The sequence below is a fragment of the Lycorma delicatula genome, chromosome 1 (genome assembly GCF_047948215.1).
Source record: "Lycorma delicatula isolate Av1 chromosome 1, ASM4794821v1, whole genome shotgun sequence".
NCBI lineage: Eukaryota > Metazoa > Arthropoda > Insecta > Hemiptera > Fulgoridae > Lycorma > Lycorma delicatula.
The window spans coordinates 123,233,760-123,261,199 of NC_134455.1; the positions used below are offsets into that span (position 1 = coordinate 123,233,760).

Genomic DNA, 27,440 nt, shown 5'->3' on the forward strand with positions numbered 1-27,440 from the left:
AAGAACATAACCTCATTCATTGCTGTTAAGGTTCACGTGTTGTTAATTGTGATTGTTTTAAGTATTCATTGTTTTGAAATTGGTCTTAACATAAAATGAAGAATTTAAAACAAGTTTTTGCTGCCAATTACAAGTTTCCTGAGTTAGAAAGAACTGACTGTTTCTGCGTTGGTGTAGAAGAAAATTTAGATCCATTTAAAAAACTTGATTCATTGTACTGTTATTGTAAAGGTATTATTTTTTCTGTTAGTGGAGAAACAAGTCAAGCGAAACAAGTTTACGATTTAAGGGGATATTATTCTATTTCTGCGAATAGTGACATAAATTTAGATGGTATTAGTATTGAGTATCAGTATTTAACTAGGTCTTTAGTTGTAGCTTTAGCCAACGGTGATGTTTTTTCTCTCGAATTGGAAACAAACGAAATACAGTGCGTTGGAAGCGTTGATAGTGGGCTTAGAGGAATGGAATGGAGCCCCGATTTAGAAACTGTAGTTTTTGCAACAGGGCAAAATACAATAATTTTGATGTCAGGCTCATTTGACCCCATAACTGAACAAAATTTATTTGATACTGGTCTTGGAGTTAAACAGATGGTTAATGTAGGTTGGGGAAAAAAGGAAACTCAATTTCATGGTTCAGAAGGGAAAGCTGCTAGAACTGCTGTTCCTCTTCAGGGCTTAAAAGAAGTGTTTGATGATAAGAAAACTCGTATTAGTTGGAGAGCTGATAGTTCATTGTTTGTGATCAGTTTTTGGTCAGATGTTACAAAAAAAAGAGAAATTAAAATTTTTAATCAAGAAGGATTGTTACAGTGTAATGGTGAAGCTTTACCAGGTAAATATAGATTTTTTACTTATATGATTCTATACGTCTGTTATTAAAAATGCATAAAAAAATTTGATTCTTGTTTGATAATTGTTTTTCAATTAGACCATGTTATTGTTTTAAATGTATTGGGTTTTTTATATTTTACACTATTATAGCTAGTTCTACAAATTAACAGATTAATTTTGATTTCTGTTGTATTACATGATTAACATTATTATATTGTGCCTTTAGATTTCAGTATGGATCAATTTCTACTTTTTTTATGAATTACCTAATGATCAATTTGTTTAAAATTGCATAAAATATTTACTTTTGCAGAAACAATATTTCTATGTTTATGAGTTACTAAATGATGATAGATAAATTGAGTTTGGTTTGAATCTAGTCAGGTATGGCATGATGATTTGTATAATACAAAGTTTACGTTACAAAATATGCTATTTTTCATATTTAAAAATTTACATTATGAATATATTCATGTAATTTTCAACAAGCTTGGGTAGTGAATGTATTATCTAAAAAAAGGTAAATGAATTTTCTGCATGCTCATTTAATATAAATTTAAGAAAGTACTTAAATATTCAGTAACAATTAATGCTTAAATGCCTTTAAAACTTCTTTTTTATTGTATACTGATTTCATGTATTATCTTCATGTAGTTGAGTTGTTTTTATTTCATAAAGTAGTAATACTATATGTTATAATCATACATCTCTTTTTTATTTATAATTTTTTACTTTATTACATTGCTCATATTTTTCCCCACAATTTCCCTTGATCCTTCCATTCAAATACTGGAATATTTATTTTTTATTGTCTGTCAAGTAGGAAAACAAGCAATACTAATGTGATTTTTATTCTTTATTTTTTTGTGCTCTAAATAAAGTATTTATTTATTGTTTTTACTTCCTTGTAAGAAGTATTGTGATCGCGAAAAATTTTGATTTTCAGATTTCAATGGAAATATCCATTTTGACCATCCCTGAATCCATTTTGACTAATTTCAACATGACAACTGTATTTTTTTTCTATCTCGCATAGCTCAAAAACAATTAGCCATAGGATATTGAAATTTTGGATTTAGAACTATTGTAACATATAGTTATGCACCTCTCCTTTTGATTGCAATCTACTGGACCAAAAGTTCCCAAGAAAGCTCTTGGGAACTTTTGCTCTTGGGAAATCAAAAAAATTCGGATTTTGGACGTTTTCTTAACTGAAGTAATAAGCCCTCATTGAGAGCTTTTCAACGATTTATCATAAGTGGTACTTATTTTCATTGGTTCCAGAGTTATAACCAAATAAAATTTTAATTAATGAAATATTTGGGTCTTACAGGGGGAAGGCACATTGGTTCGACTGTGATTTCATCTCTTTTTTTGTTTTTAATTTAAATATATTGATTTATTAAAATTTATTAACCTCTGATGTAAAAAAATAATTATCTTAAAAAAAGAATATGAAAAAATAGTAGTTATTAATGAAATTAAATTTTAAGTGCGTTTTAAAAAAAAAATGTGTATATGTAATTTAATAGGTGTACAAGGAAGTCATGTGGTTTCCATATCAGATTTTTAATTTCGATAGTTACAAAAATATGTTTTTACAAAATTAGATTATTTCAGGTATAGCAGAGCCGTTCTAGCAAGGCACTTTTCGTCTACTTACAGCCATACATACACTCTCCTCTGCAAGCACCTTGCTATAACTGCTCGGCTATACCTTATTTAGTTTCTGGTATCCATGGCTCTACAGATATCCTTAATATTGGTGCCAATTCCTCTTAGTGCAATTATTAATTTGACAATAATCATTAAGCCATTCATTATCATTAACCAAATAAGATTTCTTTAACTTATTTAACAAGTTCAGTTTTTTTTTAATCTCCAATGTAGAAAATTTACAAGTTTCATTCCAAGACTGCAGTACACTGAGAAATACACTCACAGAAATTAGCTAATATCTAATTATTTTTCTTTAATTTTGTTATGTTTTAAAATGGTACTGTCAGATGAGGATAAAGTATCCTCCTCATCTGACAGTAACCGAATGGGTAACTTTGGACAGTAGGTAGGGCTGAGGGAATGTTCATTTTACCTTTGAATATATCACTGCTTAGACATCACTTTTCTTCCATGTGTTAGCCAAGGCCATTATGTAACTTTTGGAGGGAAATCACTCTTGGTGAACCTTTTTTGTTGTTTGAGTATGCAGCAAAAGTAATTTTAGATATTTAAACATTTTAAACATATTGAGATTATTGCTGTTATGTAGCTAAGTCCCCAATAAATGCAATTGTAATACTCTTGGTACACGTTTAGACATTAATTAGCAATTTATTCCAGTTACATAAAAATATTTACTATGTATTCTAACCTAACCCATCGAGTTGGTCTGCCTAGAGGTGAAATTGTCATCACAAATCAGCTGATTTTAAAGTTGAGAGTTTAAGGTACTAATCCTAGTAAAGGCAGTTACTTTTATGTGGATTTGAATACTAGATCGGAAATACCAGTATTCTTTGGTGATTAGGTTTCAATGAACTGCCCATCTCAGGAAGGTCGACCTGACACCTATACAAAACTGCACTTCATTTACATTCATATATATCACTCTCATTCATTTTCTGAAGTAATACCTTACGTTGGTTCTGGAGGCTAAATAGAAAAAAAAAGAAAGAAGTGTAGTCTAACCTAAAAAAAATTTCATTTTCCATGTTGGTGTTACTTTGGACAACTCATTCTGTGTATATATATATGTTTGAAGTTAATACTGGATTATTTTCTCCCAATTGTAGATTGAAGATGCCTAGGAAATACAACCAAAGACTTAATAGCTGGTCCTACAATGATTATGACACAGAGAAATTAACTGAAGCTATTAAAGCTATCACAGAAAATAAGTTATCGATCAGGCAAGCTGCAGATAAGTTTGGAGTAAAAAAATCAACATTTCAATAAATTGAATGAAAAACAATTAGAAAACAACAATCAAAAACAAGTTGGGAAATCAAAAAAATTCGGATTTTGGACGTTTTCTTAACTGAAGTAATAAGCCCTCATTCATCATCTTCAGTGATGATGAAGAAGAAATTTTCATTGATAATTTTGTTGTATCAAAATGGGGCTTTCCCTTTTCATTTATAGATATGAGGTGTATGATGAAGGGGTTTCTTGATTGCATTGTCAGAACTGTCCTGTACTTTAAAAATAACTTTCCTGGAAGAAATTTTGTTCATATGTTTTTAGCAAACCATACTGATAAATTATCACAAAATCTTTGTAGAATGTTTCTACTAAATGAGCTGCTGTAAACCATGATCGGGTTAAAAATTATTTTAACAATTTAAAAAGAAAGCTTTAAGTATGTTCCAGCCTCAAACATACTCAACTTGACACAGCAGCAGTCAATAGAGCACGCCAGTACTAAAATGTACTGGCATGGTCTTATAAAAGAATGAAAGTTAAATGGCAGTGCATATATATCTTTCAAAAGATGAATTTCCCAGACTTTTAAATCACTAATAGAAAAATTAGATGAAAATGGTTGTGGAAAAGCAAATTTAATTTCAGGATTCAAAACGTGCAGCATTGTACCTTTGAATGAACATGTCCTTGATAATATTGTTAGTAAGGATAAATAAATAATTAAGGAAAGTTTTCCAAAACAGTTGTATGTTGAGTGAACTAAAGTATGGATCAATTCATTTGAAGTTACCAAATTCAAAAAAAAAACTAATAGACAAATTAAAAAAAAAATGTAACTTACCCACCTGTTTCCTACATGTTGCAGGACCTTAAAACTATTTTTTATAAATTTTTTATTTAAGCAGTTTACCTATGGTGGCCATTTTTGTTATGGTGCACACACATGTTTTTGTGACTAAGGGTTTACAGAAAAAATCATAACCAAAAAACTATTGGTCTTGGCAGGATGAAACAAAAAGAAATTTCTTCGAATTTTCTCAAGGTAAAAGATTAGACCAGTGGTTTATTTACCTACCTGTCTTCTTTCTATGTGAAAATTACCAATAAAGTTGAACATTAGAAACTACAAAATTTTACTTTTGGTAATTTTTTTCAAGAGGCAGGGATGGCATAGTAATTTTACCATAAATAATATTAATGATCTTTACCCCTAAAATATTATGAATTTTTGAAAACTGATGCTTCAAAAAATTAAAAATTTTGGCTTCAAATAACTATGATGGGGCTGGTGATAAAAACCTCAAATTTGCACAACTTGCAGTGTTTTGTTGATGTTCATGGCAAATAAAAATCTTTCTTGTGTATTGCACTAATAAAAAAGTTATAACTTCTCAAAAATCATGAAAAACCTGTTAAAAGCATGCTCCAAGGGGGGTTCTTGTCTTCTCTGTCACTTTAACATTTTTATACTTGAAATAGATTTGTTTGAACCATTCAACTGCAGTGTTCATTTTATAATAGGCTCTTGAAGTCATTTCCAGTTGTCAGGAAAATTCATGTTGCAACATGCTCATTTATGCTTGTTGCATCATTTAGCATTGCAGTTGCAGACTGGTCAATCTGATGTTAATCAGTGACCTGCTTTACAAAGTGCCTCAAATTTCATCCTGTGTTTGGAAGTGTTTATTAAATAAATAAATTTTACTTAATAATATTATATTTATTTGAAAACTTTAATATGTAATAAGTTAAATTTTTACATTATTTTCAAGTAATTACACATAAACAATGGAAGAACAATGTTTCATAGGAATTTATGTGAATGAAGGATGTCATAAAACAGTGTATAGTACAGTTCCAAAAGAATTCATTAAAATTTGTGAATCTAGTGATGAAGATAAAAAACTTATTTTTTACTTGTTAATCCAGATGTCACTGTTTGTAAACAACATGAAAAAAGGTTTTTGTCAAAATTCAGTCATGTGTATGGACAGTTCTGTTGTGAACCTTTGAGAACTCATAACAAAAAATTAAGAAAAACTTTGGACAAATAACATCAGAGCAAGCTCTTAAAAAACACACTTCTCCAAATTTAAATTTAGTTCCTGTAAAGTTGCCTTATATTAACTGTTACAAAAATTTCTCAGCAGAACAAAGAACTATATGAATATGAAGACAAAGAGCAGTACGTTGCTCCACATCACAATATTGAACAACTGGCTGCTGCTTATAGCATTTTAATGTATCACCTCCATCAAAATTGCAAAATATTAAGCATGGATCAAAGGCCATCAGCATTAAAATTTAAAATAAATAAGCTATCCAAGGTCTGTGAAGACCGTCCCGTGTCAAATATTGTACCACTTTCACTTAAACAAAAAGACGCTATTGCTTTTGTGTATAACAATCAGTGATGGATATTAGCCTCGAAAATGACAATGTTATGTTCATTTTTTCCACCCATCTGGACCATGTAGATCATTTCAAAAGTTTCATCAAGACAAAGTGTGAATACTGAAATGCAAATTCCTGAAAACGTTGACATCACTGGAACTAACTACAGTGATGGGTTGTTCTCACTCAATTTCAAGAGAATTATCAGAAGAGATATCACAGATGTTGGTTAACCACACTAAATAATAAACTTTCATTGTTATAAAAACAGGCTACTTCATTGAAGAATAATTAAAATTTTGCTACAATTTATTTTTTCTTCGATAGTGTTTATAAAAATAAACAAATATAAAAATAAAAATGTATCTTGAAATAAGATGTAGGCTACTCATTGAAATAGTTAGGGTGAGTTTTACAAGCATTTTTGAATTAAAATTGTATTAGGTTACTGTTATTTGTTCAGTTATCTTTAAATTACGACTTATCATTAATAATTTAAAAAACAAACTTTTTTTAAAATATTGAAAATGTCAACTTCAACGACATAGGGGCTAATATATAAAAAATGTACAGTACAAATAGACAAAAAACCCCTTTGGAGCACATATTTTGTTCGTCAAAATGGTATCGCTTTTAACAGGTTTTTCATGATTTTTGAGAGATTATAACTTTTTTATTAGTACAATTCACAAGAAACATTTTTATTTGGCATAAATATATACAAAAACACTGTAAGTGTTGCAAATTTAAGATTTTTATCACCAGCTCCATCAAAGTTATTTGAAGCCAAAATTTGAATTTTTAAAAAAAATTAGTTTTCAAAAATTCATATAAGTTTAGGGGTAAGTATATCACCATTAATCTTACTTATGGTAAGATTACTAACATAAAAAAAAAAAATAATTCAAACTGTGTATGCCATTACTTGCTTTTTGAAAAAAGTTACCAAAAGTGAAATTTCCCCGTTTTTCATGTTCAACTTTATGGGTAATTTTCACATAGAAAGAAGAGAGATTAGTAACTAAATCACTGGTCCAATATTTTACCTAGAGAAAATATGATTAAATTGCTTTTTGTTTCATCCTTTCAGGATCAATAGTTTTTAGGTTATAATTTTTTCCGTGAACCCTTACAGTAACAAAAATATGTGTGTGCACCATGACAAAAATGGCCACCACATGTAAACTGCGTAAATAGAAAATTAAAAAAAAATAGTTTTAAGGTTCTAACATGTAGGAAACAAGTGGATAAGTTAAAATTTTTACTAAATTGTTTAAGTAACCAGCTTATGTTTTTTTGGGATACTTCAAATGGATTGACCCGTATCCAACATTCCATCAAAAAAAGGAGAAAAATAAGTAAAGTTGAACCAGGAAAAAGTGTCACTGCTGCTGATTTTCAAAAATGTGAGTAAAATCGAAATAATAACCTAAATAGTAGTGAAAAGAGAGGTAAAAACACCTTTGACAAAATGAAAATGATACTGCTAATATCAAATGTAGTTCAATCATCATAGAAAGAAAAAAACAGAAAAAGAATTAACTTGATGAACTAGAAGACAGTGTTGCAGAAGAAGAGTGGGAGTGATATGGTGACAGCTTACAAGATATTGACTTGCAAGAAGAGTTTGAAACTCTTCAGAAGCAACTAAGAGAAGAATATAAATTATAGTATTCATAATATCTGAAGGTGAATCAGTAGTGCACTGTGGCATCCCCTCCACTGCTCTTAATATAGCTCAGCGACTTCTCCTCACACCAGCAGCCAAAGTAGTTTATTACAAAAGTCACATCCATTAATTTGCAATGACTTGCACTGTATCAAATTATGACATTACTATTATAATAACAAAAATATGTTCTGGTAATATTTTATTACAAATAAAATTATGTATGCGTAATATTTTGTTCAATAATTATATGAAGTAATAATTTATTTCCTTGAAACTAAATATATTTTTTTCATGTATTTTAAACTAAGGTTTTGCTATAGACAGAAAAAAGGACAGAATACAAAAGTATATGAAATGAGTTGTTTGTTTATTATAGGCTATTATGTTATGATTTTCTTTGACGTGGTATAGTTATTTATGAAAATTATTTTTAAATAGCACGTATGCATTACTTTTGTAGCAACCAGTAGCAAGTGTACCGCATGCTGGGTTATAGGAGTCATGTTGAGGAGGCAAGTAGAGGCAGCTTGTAGGGAGGATCCACTTTTAGATTTTACATACACTATAGTAGTAGATTGGGATAGTGGTTTTCAGTTAGGAGATTGGATTTTAGTGAAATGCATAGCAAAAAAAAAAAGATTAATTTACTGCCTAGGCCAAATTCGTGAGACAGATGTTGTAAACAAGTTTTAGACTGTTTATTTTGTGCACAACATTTCTAACAAAACTTTTTCGTTGACTACATGATGATAATGTAGACAGTATTGATGATAGCAATAGTCTGCAAAAGTTACCATCGCCAAAAACATGCATAAAAAATCAACGGAGAATAAATAGGTTTGATGGTTTAAATATGTGGTAGAAGTTAGGCTTTATACATTTTTTAAAATATATACTGTCCATTAATTTTTTTAATCATTATTTTTTCAATATTTTTATGTTATTTAATCAGTAGGTACCATACTTCATCATAATTTTTTTTCCAAAGTTTATCAGGAAAATAATATTAAAAAAATTATAGTAATTTGAAGTGTCCAAAGTTCACAGACTTTTGTTAGATTTCTTGTAGTGTGTGGAGAAATTAATTTTTTTTTTCTAAATTTATATCAGTAAAACAAATTTTTAATAGCTTTTTTTCATATAAAATTTATTTAATATAATAAAATACAGAATACATTTTTTTTATTTTTTACTCATTACAATCCTTTGTTATCCCACTTATTGATTATATCTTTACTGTCCAAAGTTACCCAAATGGCTTATTCATTGTTTTTGTGTTATGTAGTATCCAATGTTGTTGATTAGGTGGTATAACTTTGGTCACCTGTATCTTTTTAGTCTTTGGTTTTTATGTTTACTGGGTTATTAATTGCATCTGTCCAAAGTTGTCTGATTCATTTAGTTTTGTTTTAGCAGTATAGAAGTAAATGTCCAAAGTTACACCATGTGATAGGGTAAATTTGGACAATACTTTAGGTGAGTTATGTATTTAATAATTATGCCTAAAGCTGCTTTATATTAATAAAAAGCATACTTATTTATTATAGTTTATGTTTCATAATTGCAATTGTAAATAAAGTTTACAATAATAATATTATTTAACAAAAAAATTATATAGTGTCCAAATTATCTTCATCTGATGGTAACAGAAATTGAATTTTGCTCTTCTTTGTGAAAGGCAGTCTATTCTATAGCAAAAACATTTTTACATTTTACTTTAATATTTCTGATATAAAGAGAAAGTAAAAAAATCTAGTATGATTAACAGTACAAAGCAAATAGTCTCACATGGCTCATTCTACAGAAGAAGTTTAAGTTTATTTAATTAAAATTGATTATTTGTAACAAAAACGTAGCTTACCATAAGCTGTTAGCATATCACATTGTATTCCTTGTGATTGTAGAGCGTAAATTTGGATACATTTTTTTTTTTTTAGTTATGATGAATTTAAAAAGTTAGTCTTCTAAGAGGTGATGTAGATATGTATGAATGTGAGTCTGTCAAGGGTAAATTTACTGTAATTTATATAAAAGTAAACAACTTGTTTGATGTGAAAAAATAATTAAACCTTTATCATATAAGTTTCTAAATAAATATTTTATTAATTTATGTAATTAAAAAAAAATGAATTGTAGAAGATCTTAAAATTAACAGGCCTAAAATTAAAAATAAATTAAGTAAATTTATAAACTTAATAATTGTATACTTTTTATTTAAAACATTTTCAATTTATATTCTAGTAGTTTAAAAGAATAGATCCATCCTCTGATTCTCTATAAATGATTTTGTTCTATTAGTAGATGGTAGCTCAATTATAGATAAATTTCATTGTGAACATATTTTAAATGCTGTTATAGTCACTACAACTTAACCATCTTTCTACAGTAACTAATGGTAGATTAAACTATGAATATTCAGAATTTCTTTGAATGAAATCAATACGACAAGCAGGGGTAATTTTTTATTGATATTACTAACTTGCAATCATCAGTGGTGAACTTTCATTTTTTTTTTAATGATTTGTTAGCAAAGCAATAAGAGTGACAGTGTCAGGAATGTCTTTGTTACAACAAATTCTTCAGCAGTGTTCTTTAGATATAATCCCACATTATCAGGTGTTCCTTTCCCATGTTTAACCTCTGAGAAATGCCAAACAGCTTCTTTTGCTTAAAATTTTCCATTAAATAAGTTCCAATCAAATAAAAATTTTTTTTGTTATGATATTGTGTTGCGAGGCATTATCACTTAAAATTTGGACTTTTCAACTAGCATTCATTGATTTTATATCATTAACTGGCATCAAGTGGGCAGGACAGAGGCAGGGTCATGGCAAAGACTTTATGAGAATGTGCCACACTATTTTTTAATCATAGATTTTTCTTGAGAGATAATAAAATAAACTACAGAAGAATGCAGGGTTAACAGAACCGTACAACCCTCGAAATGTGCTATATGGACAAATTCTGCCTTCCTACGTGTATAATTCTTCAAGAAATCTATATGAATCAATACCTCCTCCTTAGAATTCCTTTTAATTTTTCTATGGACTGGAATTTGTGGTTAATGTCACAGCAGTATTGCAGGTAAATGTAAATATTATTCTGCAGAAAAGAGAATAATACTCTGTAGTAAAATTTCTCATTTAACTTTTTTTCTTAATTTCACCTTCCCATGCGAGTTATTTTTATTTTATGGTTTTCCACTGCTCACAGCCAATTAATTGTGTTCCTTCAAACATTGTGTTTTCCTTCCATACATTTTTCTGGATTTTTCCATTTGCAACACAAATTGTTTAGACATTCATTTGAAGATTTTTCAAAGATTATCTTTTATGCCTTTAGTTTTGCCACATTAAGTTTAATGTTAATATGGATTTGGCAAAGACATGTTTGTTTTTCACTTCTGTCCATACAAACCAGTAAGGACAAATATACATAAAAAAAATAACTCATGTGTTGATAGTGTTTTGTTTTCTAAACTTTTGGTAAAGATTTTTAATATATCATTCAGATAACATTTCTGTTTCTTCACCGTATTCCTTTCTAGAACACCTGGTGGAAGCCAAATGCAGTCATCATATTTTTTTTTTTAAAGTTTATTTTTATTATTTTGATTTTGTCATTTCTTTCCTTAGTTCCTTTCTTTAATTATAACTTACGTATATCTAACTGCCAGTAGATATCAGGAACTTCATGTACTGAATGAACTGGTATTTGTTTATCATTTCTGCTGTACTGTTTACATTTCCTTTTTGTCTTCTCATTTGACTGTATTTTAAAATGTTTTTCTATTTGCTTTAAAATGACATTGCTAAATAATAATCACCTCCTAGTTTCTTAGCAAGTGGTGTTCCCACTATATCTTTTTCATCTGCTTCAAAATATTTCAGATGTAAAATCAAAACCAAGAATTGAAACAAACAATTTCAGTTTTGAAATATTTCAAAACTTTACACTTTCAAAAGAATTATGAGGAAAATTGTAATTCTCTATCTGCAGTTCCTCAGACTTAAGTGATATACAATACATTACTGTGTTTGAAAAAATTTATCCATAAAGAATTACCATGTATTTTGTTGAAGAATGAATTGTTTGGCTTTCAGTGGGACATTAATAGTAAATATATAATTTATTTTGAAAGTTGCCAAATAAATATCAACTACCAAATCTTACTAGGATAGGCGTGTCAGCTTACAATGGAGTTTATTGATGCCCTTTTGCTGGGTGGTAGGACAAGGGTCCTTACTTTAAATGTAAAATGTCAGCTTCCAACTTATTTTTGGAGTATACTCCATTTAAAGATTTTTGAGTGGTTGAAGTAGCATATTTATGTATTTTGTAAATCTATTGTCACAGCAGTGGTAGTAGCTGAGTGGTGAGCAACTCAGCTTTCATAATCGAGAGGTCTCGACTTAGTCTAGGTGTCTTTTTTTTAACTTTATTTTTTCTTAAAAAATATTTTGAAGTATAATATAAAAAATTATTTACATTAATCCACATGCCTTTTTATTATGTATTACAATCTTTTCTTTTCTTTCCTGTTTAGCCTCTGGTAACTACCGAATAGATAATTCTTCAGAGGAATGTATTACAATCTAGAAAAAGCTATATGAATATCACATTTGTTTATTATTAATTTATTTGAATATAACAATTTTTAACCTAAAATGCTTTATGGGGATGTAGGAGTAGGGTCATATGGGAATGAAGGATTAATAAAAAGATAAAAAAAATTTTTTTTAAATAAACAAAACTGACAGGCAAGTTTAAAATTAAAATAAATTAATTTATTGTAATTTTTTCAAGATTTGTAAAACAAAATATGATTTAAAAGTTATTTTGTTCAAATAAAATAATAATTAGCAAATATGAAATTGTATTTTTCCTAGATTCTTAGAAATATTATTTTAAATACTATTTAATAAAATGGATGGAAGAAGAAAAACTGGTGCACTCCAAGAAAATGAAGGAAGTATGGAACAGAAAAAAAAATGATAGCGATATGGTCTCTGGTAGACCAGTTAAAAATTTAAAAAACAAATCATTGCACTAGTATGCATGTAAGAAGAAAATTAAAGTTAAAAAAAATAACCAGAGACTTAAATGTCTTGATGTTTAGACTGGAACATTCACCACTATGCTGTTGTGACTGTAAATATACTAATAAGCTTCTTTAACCACTCGAAAAACTAAAACTTCATCTTCAGATGGAGTTTATTCTAAAATTGAGCAAAGTTGGAAGCTATTTTTTTGGATTTAAAGTGAAAAACCTTTCTCCCTCCACTCTATAAAAGACATCAATAAATTCTGTTTTAAGCTTAACATATAATAATAATAATATACGATATTTAAAGTAAAAACTGAGTACATGGTTTAATAGTAATTATGAATAATCTTAAAAAATTACCTCTCGAATAATTTTTATAATTGATTTCAAGCAATACCAAAAGCAGTCACTTTCAATGGACAATATAAGTATTATAGCCATTATCATTTATACGGACAAGCTTAATTGACAGAAGTGATGCCCATAGAAGTGACTATTTTTTTTACTAATCACAGTAAAATATGAATCTTATTTTATAATGTTAATCTAAAATATTTTTATGCTGTAGTAATGGTCATCATCTTTTTCATTAACAACAGCCAGTTTTTGATGTTATATTGCTTTTACTCACCATTCAGTATTATCCACTAGAGTAATGATTTAATCTCAGTGATTCTTAGAATTTAGAACACTTTGTTGGATATTTTATGAACGAACACACTTCTCTACAGAAATGGTAGAATCCTGTGGGAGACAGATTTAAAACAAAATAATTAAATTTTGCAGTTCTTTTTATATATTTTATTTTCTGGATAACTTTTTTGTAAACATAAAATTAATAAATTCCATTCATAGAAGTAATTTATTTATCTTACTTAAATATTAACGTATGAACTATTTGTTAAACCTGATTACATTCCTTGGAGGTGATATATCATCTCTTGTGGATACTTAGAGTAAAATAGATAATTAACTATTCAAATTATATTTTATAAATGACACTTTATTCCTTCATTATAATAATTTATAGTAACAATAATTTTATATTTATTGTCAATAATGGCCTTTAATCCTTTTATTATAGTGATCTTACAGATGTAAAAATATATATTTTTTTCAATATTGTAATACTGATAAAATAATTTACAGCCAATAAATATCTTTAAAAAGATTTTATTTTCATGTTTACATATCATGTCTGAATCAATTTACATTTTAATTTTAGAAAAACTTTTTTTAAAAAAATGAACCAAATTCTGTTAAAATAACATTTTCAGCTGTTATTTTTAGTTATTGATACTGTTATTCTCCCCCAGCATCAGCTGAATTATATCTGGCAATGTTTTGCATATGAATACGTAGTAGTATTATAAAATTTAAAGTATTGATATTCTGCAGTTAGTTTATTGTAGTCAGTTAGTGTATACATTTTATGCACTCCCAACCCCATAGAGAGAAGACCTATCTTGTGACGTGTATGCACTGGTGATGACATTTTATGCACTGGTAATTTTGTTTTGATCAGTTATTAAACTAAAAATATCCAGTTAAATAATGGATTGGAAATGGGGTATATTTTTTCTTTTTTTTTTCCATTGGAAATGAGAAAATTTGCGTAAACCAAATGCCCAGTAGCCCATACATACTGGGTGTGTGGGGTTTACCTCCTACTGCAGTGGGACCCACTAAAAAGCCACTCCCTTGTGTAATATGGTACTGGAGCTGACATAAAGACTCAACCTCAGCACCATGTGCATCACAGGCACACCTCACATTCATAGAAATATTTACAAATCACATTTACACATATTTACAACTCATTATATACACTATACATGTGGACCCTTCTTAACCTCGCACAGCTATGCCAGCCTCAGACGGCAGGAACGCATCCCACGGAAGCCAGTAGTGACAACAATGCCGAGGCACCCCTGCCACCCGCCGCCGAAGGCTGGCCCCCAGCACTATCCTCATCTGACATCCTCTCTGTCCTACTCATGTTCTTCCTCCAGTAGCTTCTGGTGCATTCTTTTAAACCATTGAGCACACATGGTCCAACCCTCACTGGGCGAGAGCATCAACTATATCGCACTCCCCAGCGAGTCCAAACCGTCACATGGTAATTCATTCTTCCACCTGGGACGCACGAAAAAGGTTGCTCCACCATGTCCATTTCTTTGCAATTCTGACATTGATCGATATGCCTCCTTTCAATCCTGCAGATGTAGACCCCAAACAACCTGTGATCAGTTAGCCAATGAGCCGTCCAGAAGTCCACCTCCCCGTGTGGTCTATTGACCCATGCAGCTACATCTGGGATCAAAATATAGATACAATGTCCTTCTTTTGCATTCCTCCACCTCCTCAAACTCTCTCTCTTTTTCCTGTTTAGCCTCTGGTAACTACCGTTTCGATAATTCTTCAGAGGATGAATGAGGATGATATGTATGAGTGTAAATGAAGTGTAGTCTTGTACATTCTCAGTTCGACCATTCCTGAGATGTGTGGTTAATTGAAACCCAACCACCAAAAACACCGGTATCCACGATCTAGTATTCAAATCCGTATAAAAATAACTGGCTTTACTAGAACTTGAACGCTGTAACTCTCGACTTTCCAAATCAGCTGATTTGGGAAGACACGTTAACCACCAGACCAACCCGATGGGTTATTCCTCCACCTCCTGCCATTCAGTAAACATGCAGCTCCTCACCTCCTCATTGCCTTCTGCGGCCCTGTTCCTTTCTGTGGCCACGAAGCCCAACAGCGGCATTCCCGCCACCACTAGTGAATCATCCAGGGAAACTGCCCTGTGTAGTTGGGTCACCCTGATTGCCAAATTCGATGTATGTAAGTATGCCTTCTATGTATGTATGCTGTTCAGCCTCTGGCCATTTCTCCCTATCCTGAAGGTCTCCCACCATATTGGTGCTGCATACAATATGGTCGACACCACCATAGATAGTAACATTCTGCGTTTAGATGCCCTGGGACCCCAGACATTGGCCATCAGCCTTATCAGTGTCAAGCACATTACCTCCATCTTCATGGCCACCTGCTGCACATGGAAGGCAAAGCCCCTTAACTTACATAGCCACACTCCCAGGTACTTGGCCTCATCCTTCAGCGCAGCCTCCTCCCCATCTACTTTGATAGAAAATGGGGATATACGCCATCTCCATGTCATCAATATGATTTATGTCTTCTTGGCTGCTAGTTGTAGTCCCTGTCGCTGAAGCCAGGCCTTAATTTTTTCAACCATCCCTGTTGCAATCCTCACCACCTTCTACAGTTTCTTCGCTGTCACCACCACTGCCAAATCGTTAGCATGTGCTACCAACTCCACTTCAGGTGGCCATTCCTTCCGAAGGAGGTCGTCATACACCACGTTCCACAGAATTGGGCCTAGGATTGACACCTGTGGCACCCCACGTTGCATGGGTACAATGACATCCTCTCTTTCTTCGAACATAATTCTCAGTTTCCTTCCACTGAGGTACTGTTGTACCATCCTCAGCAGGTATGGCGAGATACTTCTTCCCTCTCAACTGCCGCAAAATGGCCTCCCATCTCACTACGTCGAAGGCGTTGGTGACATCGAGGAGGACGACCAGGGAAATCTTCCTCACATGCTTGGAACCTTGGGCCGCCCCCTCCACCACCTTCATCACTCTTCGGACAGCTTCCACTGCACTTCTGCTCTTTTGTAAGCTATATTGTTTGTCAGTGAAGCTTTCTGACCTCTGTAGCTCCTCTTGCACCTGTTCGCCAATATAATTTTGAGCAGCTTAGCCATACTACCAACCAAACAAACTGGCTTGTTTGTTGCTGGGCCACTCTCTTCCCCAACATTTTTAGTTTTTTTGAAATATTTTATACAGTATTTATCCAACTTTATTTGTTTTATCCAATGTTTTTTTATATTTGTCCAGTATTATCAGTTTTGACAGATTTTCAGGTTTGGAGTATTTAAAGCAAATGCTACTTAATTCTATTAGCTTGTATTATCCTTAGAAAAGAATTCATGCATTGTTATTTTTTTTTCATTTTACATAATTATTTTAAATCAATATTTATCGTATTTACTAATGCTTTATTTACTTAAATCTTGTTTTGGAAAAAAATAATGTACTTTTCTCATTCAATATATTGTGCTTGCTGTTGCTGAGGTTACAGTCATCATCCGTGTTACAAAGAACATTAGCAAAGTTTTGCAAATGACTCTGTTATTTAAATTTTTTCAAAATAATTTCCATCACACATTGTACACGTCTCCATCCTTCAAAACCAGTCTTCTAAAAATGTCTGCTTGTGTTCACTCATCATCCTAATAATAAATTAGAACCCTTAGGAGGTCATCTTCACTTGTAAAATGCCTCCCTTTTAGACTGGTCTTCACCTGAGAGAAATGCATGAAGTCACATGGAGCGAGTTAAAGACCAGGAAGGGTGCTTTAACCCTGCTCAAATACTCAGAGCAAACTTTAGGGCAGTGTGCTAGAGCATTATTGTGTAAAAAAATATTGTGTGTTCATCCGTGAGTTTGGGCACAGCTTCTTGAAAGCTTCGACAACTTTAGGCAGGCATTCCTCAGTATACCACATCCCTGCAACTGTTTTCTGAGTTTCCAACACAACTCAATCTAAAACTTCTCTCACACTAAAAAATATGGCCACCATTTTTTTCTTCATCGATCTGGATTTTCAAACAGCCACAAGGTTCTCCTCATCTTCAAACCCACACTTTGTTCTGAGTCTTGGTCGGAATGTCATAATAGTACTTCAAAGTTTAATATCACCTGTTACAAAGGGAAAAGGAGATTTCCCTTTTTCAAACGTTTTTGCATTTCACGGCAACATGAAACACAGTGTGACATTTGATCACACTAGTCAAGTTATGTGATACCCATAGGGTACAAAGCCTTCTAACATGAATGTTATTTCATAGAAAAGGATGAACTACTGGTGTACTAAAGGTCAAGGACATCTCTGTTTAAGGTAGGTCACACACCTGTCTATCTCAAGATTTTTTTGTGCTGCAACAATGTTGCTGTCAGTCCAGACAAAGACTGAATGTCTTTGTCTAGCCTTGAAGCATCCTCAATGGCTAAATTTCCTCTTTCAAATTCTCTGAACCACCTAAATATTGTTGTACAATGAGGGCATCTGCTCCAAGCACAGAAATCATTTGTTCTAAACATTGATCAAATCTTAACCCATGAATAAATTTCTGGTGAAAAATTTCCCGGTATTCAGTTTTCAACTACTATGACATCACTTCCTCTTTTCACTAACACAGCTAAAAAGCAAATAATACACAGTGACTGTTGTGGCTACAGTGCAAGTTGGGATCTGTCAAACAAGCGCTAACTTGTAACTGCCTGTGATGTACCACTCTGTTGTATTGCAAAACTTTCCTGGTGCCCTTTGTATATATCAACTGTTCTTATGCCATTAGAAAGAGGGTAATTTCAGTGCAGTGGTGTCATCTACAACTAATAAAATATTATTATTTGTGAGATAGTAAATATCTGAAAGCAAAATTCCCCACCATTCTGATCAATAACAGCACTCTTCACAGTTTACTGATCAGAACAATGTTAAAACAAACTTCTTATAAATCTGTGAATGTCACCGTTTACTATGTACTAGCTGATGCAATAATGAAAAGTGCCTTTTGATGAAGTTTTACTAATTAAATTGCTGATCAGAGCAGTGGTGAAAGGAAAACTTGTCTTTACACATCTGTTGAATACCTCACCTCAGTTACAAGTAAATATTGTAGGCTTAACTTAACAGTGAATATTATTTTGCATACCAATCATCTATCAGTCAGTTTTTCTTGCACTTACTTTATTTTTGACCTGGCCTATCCTGTTTTTATGAAACCTAATGATTGAATTGGTTTGTATTTGTTTCTGTTACTTGGGTTGGTTGTAAACTACAGTAAAAGTTAATCTGTTTGGTTTAATATCTGTCTTAAATTTCATAATAAAAATATCCATTTCTTTTGGGAAAGACAAAGCTGGTTTCATATATGGCTTATCAGAAATATATTATTTAATAAAGTAAAATTTATCATAGGATATTATAAATATTCTATAAAAACAATGCTTCTTATATTAGTAACACAGTTAACCATATTGCAGTAAAAATTTTGCATTATATTAAATATTTATTACTTTTTTTAGTTTAACTGTATCTGATGTACAGGTTGAATAAATATTGCTCTTCAAGTATTCCCACACAGCTAGCTCACAGGATCTTTCCATTGTGAGGGCTGAGTAGAGGGGTAGGGTAGGTCTCATGCAGTTGGTTTGCCTCTACTGTTTTCAGTATCCATCATGAGTTGGACCGGTGAACATCGGGGGCTTTGTTGTTGAAGTGTGTTATAAGAAAAACTGGTCTGTGATAGCAACTCGGAAAGCGTCCGTACACACTTCATGTTTATAACTTTTAAAATAAAAATTATATCAGGCTGATATAATTTTCAAAACCCATTAAATAAAACTGTTTTTTATGTACGAGCGTAAGTCAATTATTATCCGCAATGTAGTTATACATTTATTGCAATCCCCACGGGCCTAGCCTCTGCAGCTTTTCTTCCCACTACACACTTAGCTGCAGAATATTTTACACTATACACGTATACTACACCAAGAACATTACACGAATTACACCACATACATTTACTCGACCACACAAAAACATCCAACACTATTTTCTCTTTCATTTACACTCGGTGGTGTTGCGACATGTTACAAAACGCAACCGTAACCGAAGGTGGGAACTATCGTGCCGACGGGTGAATGGCTCTACGTAGTGAGTCTCGAACGATGTCCTCTGGGCACCGGAGCAAACCCAGTTGTATTTAGCTCTAGCTCCAGTACGCGTGCGCTCTGCTGGAGTGGTCTATTATATCGCCGGTTCTCGTGGGACCAAAATTTCCGTTCCTACAGTTAATTCTATGATGGTTGGTGGTCCATCTGAAAAACCACCAATTTAAGTCTAGTGAAAAGGCCTCGGTCAGCTTCGCCTGACGAGGATAATTTTGCTACAGCGGACGAAGATGGTGTCAGGTGCAAAAATGTTTGCTCTGTTGTTATTACAAATAATCAGGAAGGTGGCTCGCTTCAAAAGGTCTCACCTTTCCTGATTAACAAATCCGTCACAGGATGTATTGGTTCTCCGAGGAACATTAGAAAATTACGTGACGGGACAATTCTGGTGAAAACATAACGATGAGCAGAGTCGCTCCCTATTACGTCTGACCAATATGGGCGGCATAATCGTAAGTACGACATGCCACAAGACCATTAATACCAGTCGAGGAGTAATTTTTTGTCGTGACCTTCTAGAAATGAATTTAAGGGAAGTTGCTGATTAACTTAGTACTCAAGGTGTTGTAGAAGTGAAACGTATGATGAAACAGCAGAACGGAACAGAAGAACCGACACCGTCTCTTATACTGACGTTCAGTCTTCCTGTTCCACCAGAGATGATTAAAGTGGGTTACCTCTCCGTTCAAGTACGCCCATTCATAACCAACCCACGGCGGTGTTTCAGATGCCAAAGATCTATATCCCTTTCTAGTTACATTCCTTTCACACTACAACATCTTGCTCGAGGATGGAGATCTGTGATCTATGTGCTACAGAAGGTCACAATGACACTAACTGCGCGGAAAGTGAAAAATGTGCGAACTGCAGTGGTTCACATACCCGAGATTATTCAACTTTAAGGAAGAAAAGGCAATTTTCAAGATCTGTACTGAGCAGAAACTATCTTTCCCGGCTGCACGCAGAGAATATAGAAAGATAGTTAACTCATGGAATCTCGTAAAACCAGAATGTCTCTTTCGCCACCGCTACGTCAAAGCAAACTCCTTCAACTGTTCATAATCCGCAGTGCGGATCCTGCAGTGAACTTAAGAAACTCGTTCAGATGCTTTCTGAACAAGTTACTCCCCTTACAGCCACTATTTCAGAGCTGACAAAGATGAATAAAAAGTCCTACGTCGCAGTAAATGAATTCAATAGTCCATACGAAAGTTCCTGCTCCCAAAGTACTACCGGTACGGGCAGAGACTACCACAGCTGGCAGTAAGCCAACTAACAACCTCCCCACAAAGGGAACCCACTTAACCACCCTCTCTGGGATGTCAATAGCGACATCCCATTCTAATAAGTCTCCTCCACCATCACCCCATATACTGGAGGATAAGGTTGAAGAACCTCCGGACCCAAAGGTGTCGGAGTTATCTAAATTAAAGAACACGAAAAAGACAAACTGAATCACATACAACTAAATTGTATATGGTTTCCTAAGTTTATTTAATTTTTTTTTTACTTGTTTTTATTTTTTCCTTATGAACATTATTCAGTGGAATGTTAGAGGTCTTGATCCCGCATTGAAGATATTGGAGTACTGGCACACGAACATGATCCGATAATCATGTGTTTCCAGGAAACTCATCTTCTACAACATGACCCAATAGCACTCAGAGGATACTTCTGTGAGCGATACGACTGTATAGTAGACGGTAGAGAGAGTGGTGACGTGGCTATTTTCATGAAGGATAAGATATCGGCTACAAGGATTCAACTGACCACTCTCGTTCCTGCTGTTGCAGTAAAGATCTATATCCCTTTCTAGTTACATATCTGCAATCTATATCTCTGACCGAACACTGAGTTTAGTGCTCTAGATATCTCAAATCTCCTCACACAAATACCATCTCCATCGTTAATAGTAGGAGACTTCAATGCCCACCATGTTTCCTGGGGCTCGACCTTCTGCTCCACTCGAGGAAATATAGTACACAGTGTAAGACAAGATTTAGACCTTTATTTGCTGAATAATGGATCTTATACATTCATGTCTTTATCATCTAGTACTGTGTGTAACATCGATCTCTCCATATCCTCACCGAATTTACTCCCTCATCTTAATCTGTTTTTGATGACTTTCACGGCAGTGACCACAAACCAATTATTATTGGTTTCGGTGTGGACCACGAGATTAGAGAAGGCCACGGAGGTGGATTGTTGAAAGGGCAGATTGGGATGAATATCATAAAACCTTCCAATCACAGTATGACGACGGTGCGAACTTCCTTGAGCAGTGATCCTCTTTTACGTCCATGATACTTGAAACTGCCAGCAGATATATCCCACAAACATCGGGTAATCCTAGTGTCCTTCCGTTCCATGGTGGAATGATGATTGCAAATATGCTATTAAGAATCGACGCCGAGCACTACGCAATCTATTCTCGGTCTCATTGATGAAGAACTCCTTTCATCATCTTCAGCTGTAGTAATAGCAAAATCTTTCCGCTCGGTGTCTCTCACTTCATCATATAGTAACGACTTTCAAAGGTACAAAGCAAAGATAGAAATATTGGCGTTAAACATTGATGATTCGGTTGTTGAATTGAACACTCCATTCTTATTTAAAGAATTGTTGCACGCACTTAAGAATTCACGTGACACTTCCCTTGGACCAGACAACTTTCGCCTTTGTATGCTTTCACATGTAACTCAGCACTACAACATCTTTTGAATATTTACAATAGTTTATTCTCCGAACAAGTCTTTCCGCCCGGCAGGTCAGAAGCATTTATTATACCAGTACTAAAGCCTGGTAAAGACAAAACCGATCCCTCAAGCTACCACCCTATTTCTTTAACAAGCGTGTTGAACATTTTGTCCTCAAAGGAATTGAGGACAAAATGTTCCAAACTTTTAGATATGATGCGGGTTCTTCTTCTTAGTAACACCAATTGGGGATCCGACCGGTCATGTATGTTACGTTTTTACTCTTCCCTTGTTCGTTCCCGTTTAGATTATAGTTGTGTCGCCTACTCTTCAGCTCGTCAAACCGTGCTTAAAATACTGGACGGTGTACATCATGCTTTTCTTCGGCTTGCCACGGGTACGTTTAGATCAAGCCTTATCGCAAGCTTACTTGTAGACTCTGGCGAGCCATCACTTTGGGATAGACGCGACCAGCTTTTGTTATCTTATTTTGCCCGTCTTAAAGGACAGCCAAATCACCCGGCTTTTGACCCAGTTCTTAGGAATCCTAATTTAAGGAAGTATGAGGACCGTCCACACTGTACTGCGCCTCTGGGTGTCCGTACCCGACGTCTGCTGCAGCATATAAATGTTGACACTCCCTCGTTCTTTCCATCATGTCCGTGCTCATATCCTCCATGGAGAATAAACCTTGTAAATTTTACATTTGACCTTAAAACATACGATAAAAAATCAACACCACATACTGTTTTCCGGCAAATGTTTCAGTATATTTTCACCAAGACGAACCCAGACGCGGTGATATACACTGATGGGTCGATACAAGACGGTACAGGTGGTTGTGCTTTTGTTGTCAATGAAAGAACTTATATGTTTGGCCTACCCGGTATTACGAGTGTGTTCACCGCTGAACTACTCGCTATAAATAGGGCTCTAAATATCGTTAACCCTAAATATAGAAACATTCTTATTTGCAGTGACTCGTGTAGTGCTCTCCAGGCATTAGAAAACTTTTATTCCAAACATCCTGTCGTCATTGAAATTTACGATGCAATCGCTGAGTTAGGTAATCGCAACACAGAAGTAAGTTTTTGCTGGGTCCCTGGTCTCGTAGGGATTCTAGGTAATGAAAGAGCAGATTATGCTGCCAAAGAAGCGTGTATTGAACCTCCTTTCACCACCCGAGTTACTACCTCTGATTTTATCAATCGTGTAAAACAATCACTGGGAGCAAGGTGGCAAAGTGACTAGGCGACTACCGTCGATAATAAGCTCCGACGGATTAAAGATTCAGTGTTGCCATGGGACTCCTCTTGCAGAAAATCTCGCCGTTAGGAAGTGGTCCTCTGCCGGTTACGGTTAGGACATACAAGGATCACGTACGAATACTTAATGTCTTCCCTAATGAGAAGTCCCACCCCTATGCACATGATGCAACTGCCGCATTCCTGTGCACCACATTCTCGTGAACTGCATATGTTATGTGGGGTTGCGTCGTAAGTTTAATCTACCTAGGAACGTCCGTGATATCTTGTTCAATCGTGATATCTTGTACAATTGTGATATCTCGACAGCAGTCCTCAGCGTTTGCTCGAATTGCAGGCTTCAGCTTGGCAGTAAGCATCTCACTGTAACGCGCATTGTTTATTTGTTGTCCCCCGTTCCTCATAATGTTCCAGTACTAGGCCTTGTGAGTCCCAAAAATCCTTAAGCATCAGTTTTCCTGCGGACGGTTGGGTCTTGAACTTTTTTTGCAGGGCGAATTTTGTTGTTTCCATTCAATACTCTGCTGTTTACTCTCCAGCTCGTAATGATGGATCCATGTTTCATCACCAGTGATGATTCTGTCTAAGAAGATGTCCCATTCGTTACTATAGCGATCCAAATGTTTTTCGCAGATGTCCAAGCACGTTTGTTTATGCAACTGTTTGAATTGTTTTGGGACCCATCCTGCACAAACTTTATGCAATCCAAGTCTGTTGTGGATGATTTCGTAGGCAGAACCATGACTTAATTTGCAGACGATGTGTCATTTCATCAATAGTTACTCGTCTAAGAAAACCATGTCATGTGCACGCTCAATGTTTTCCTCATTTGTGGCGGTAAACAGTCGTCCGGCTCCTTCGTTGTGCGTAACACTTGTGCGATCATTTTTGAATTTCTCAATACATTTGTAGACACTTCACTCAGTACTGTTCCCTTATTGTACCGAAAGTCTTCGATGAATTTCGGCCCCTGATACACCTTCTGACCACAAAAAACATTGCTGAAAATTGTTCTTCTTTGGTGCAAACAGAAAGCGGAGCAGCCATGGTTAACGGCAGGGCAGCGATAATGTAACTAACCTAGCAGCATCAAACCTGCACAGACATAACAATTAAACCACGCATGGGTCATCTACGCAACACAACAGTACTACCAACATAAACAAAAATATAACTAAATTGCGAATAATAATTGACTTACCTCGTACTTTTTTGAAATATATTCCGTTTTTCTCTAGGTAGATTTTTTTCATTTTTTATACCTCTTCAAAATGTGGGAGATCTTTACACCCTACACTGTATATGTATATGTAGAATTTGTTCCTTGATATTTTGTTTTTTCCCAACTGTGTGTTAATAAATTCTTAACTTTTAAGGTTATTAAAATTTTGATTTTTATGTGCAATATATAAAATTCACATATGATTAATGGCTGAATATGTTTTCTGTTTCAATGAGGTGATTTACAAACACTGATTCTGCTATGTGTGGCACATGTATATGTTCTTTGTATCTATGGATAAATTTTCACTAAATACTGCAACTTATCACATTATGTCATCAATCTACCACACAATCCACATAATCTACATCATCACTAACTTGCAATAAATACTGTATAAAAAATGGATGTACATTCACCCATAATTATAAAAATAGGTCAGGCTAGTGAAGACATTATAGGTATTGGTATTTGTTTGTACAACTTATGGGTAAAAACCAATATTTTATATGCAGCACCAAGGCATAACACCAAGATCTCAATATGTAATAATAATAAAAACGTACCAAATCTGAAAATAAACAACATATTAAGTGAATAAATGCATTGTAAACAAAATACATTATGGAACTACATACTAGGGTTTTAATGCCTTAAGACAGGCGACGTTAATAATAGTGCTACTAGTTACTCCACTGAAGAATGAATGACATAATTTGCTCAATCTTCAGGTAAAACATATGAAAGAACAATTTCTATATAATTTGAAAGAATTGTTGATAATTTTTACTATTTATTTAATTATTTAAGAATTAATTAAAAAATGTTACTTGGTTATCATTGCCAAATTGTTTTTCATGGCAGTGATTTCATAGTAAGAAAGGTTTAGACCTGACTGGGATTCAAATCCAGAACATTCTGGATAAAAGGGAGATAATACCATTCTGACAAAGAGGTCAGCTATTATTTCTATTAAGAAATTTAAAATAATTGTATATAACCTAATTACATTCATACTTCCAGCATCCCAGAAGAAATTTTTCTAAAGCAAATACATTTATTTGTAAACAACCAATGGGACATAATAATAATATAATATCAAAAATGTTGGCAACATCATACTTCACAAGGAAACAAATATATTAGATAAGTGATAAAATATCTAGTAAGTTTACTCATTATTATAAAAAGTAGTCTACAAAACAGATAACGTGTAGATATACTTATTCACAACACCTCAAAAACCTAACTTCGCATATGTAACTTCTCAGCAATTAGGATCATTATCACAGACCCCCAACAAGGAGTCTATCTCTTTAAGATCTTGGGGATTAGCATCCCCACAGCCTTTTTGCATTTCCAAGCAGCCTTTTTTTATGCAGTTTTTTTCCCAGTACAAGCTGAACATTTCCACCATATACTTACATCACACCACAAACAATACGCAATTACATCATATACCTTTACACAGCATCACAACGATATCTTAGATTGTTCTTTTTACATTTACTCTTGTGACACCTTACAAAATGTAAACACAAGGAGGAAACAAAATTTTTGTAACAAATACAAGGTGGAAACTATTGCTCCAATGGTGGATGGCTGTATGTAGTGAGTCTCAAACTATGTCTTCTGGGCACCCGAAGTGTATAAGCCCAGTGTGTATTTAGCTATAGCATCTGTATTTGCAATAAATCACTTATTAATCAAAATTTTAATATCCTTAAAAGTTAAGAATTTATTAACACACAGTTCAGAAATAACAAAATATCAAGGAACAAATTCTACTTATCACACATACATTCATATACGGAGTGGGGCATAAAAATCTCCTGCATTTTGAAAAGGTATAAGAAATGAAAAAATCTGTCTAGAAAAAACTAAATATATTTCTGAAAAGTACATAAAAAACAGTTTTATTTAATGGGTTTTAAAAATTATATCAGACAGATATCGGCCGTCGTTGTTAATATATTGCTGAATATGTTTTCGGAAGTTCTTCATCAATCTCCGAGTTAGCTCAGGCAGAGTGATATTGATTTCCGGTCGGATCTGTTCCTTCAAATCCACAAGAGGTAGAGAATGATGTTTGAAAACCTTTTCCTTTAGGTATCCCCAAAGGAAAAAGTCACATAAGCTTAAATCTGGTGACTGTGTTGGCCATCCCACATCTCCCCAAACGCCCAGGGAGATATCAAACCAGGGTGAGATCAAATGCTTAGGGAAAATTTCCCTCAACACTTCTAGTGAGGCATAGAAAGGTTAACATTTCAATGTACCGGTCAGCAGTCGCAAGTACTGTTGCACCACCATCCTCAAAAAAGGACAGGCCAATCACACCAAAGTCGGCAACTGCACACTAAACAGTTACACGAGGAGACTGAAGCAGTTTTATTGGAGTTCACGAGGGTTACATTCAGCCAGTAACGAAAATTTGCTTGTTTACGTCTCTACTCAGATGGAAGTGAACCTTATCGCTACTCAAAATAACAGCTGCAGTGGGAACCTGTTCAAGAATTTCTGCACTTATTGCTTTATGGTTAGCA

At 33.7% G+C, this 27,440-nt stretch overlaps 1 protein-coding gene across 1 annotated transcript in view; it reads left to right on the plus strand.

Annotated features, from left to right (window-relative positions):
• Positions 1 to 27,440, plus strand: part of LOC142321818 (elongator complex protein 1-like) — a 101,319-nt gene continuing 73,879 nt past the window's right edge. The window contains exon 1 of the mRNA XM_075360245.1: positions 1 to 837. Within this exon, the coding sequence (XP_075216360.1) occupies positions 96 to 837 (742 nt within the window). The 5' untranslated portion in view covers positions 1 to 95. The remainder of the gene's footprint in view (positions 838 to 27,440) is intronic.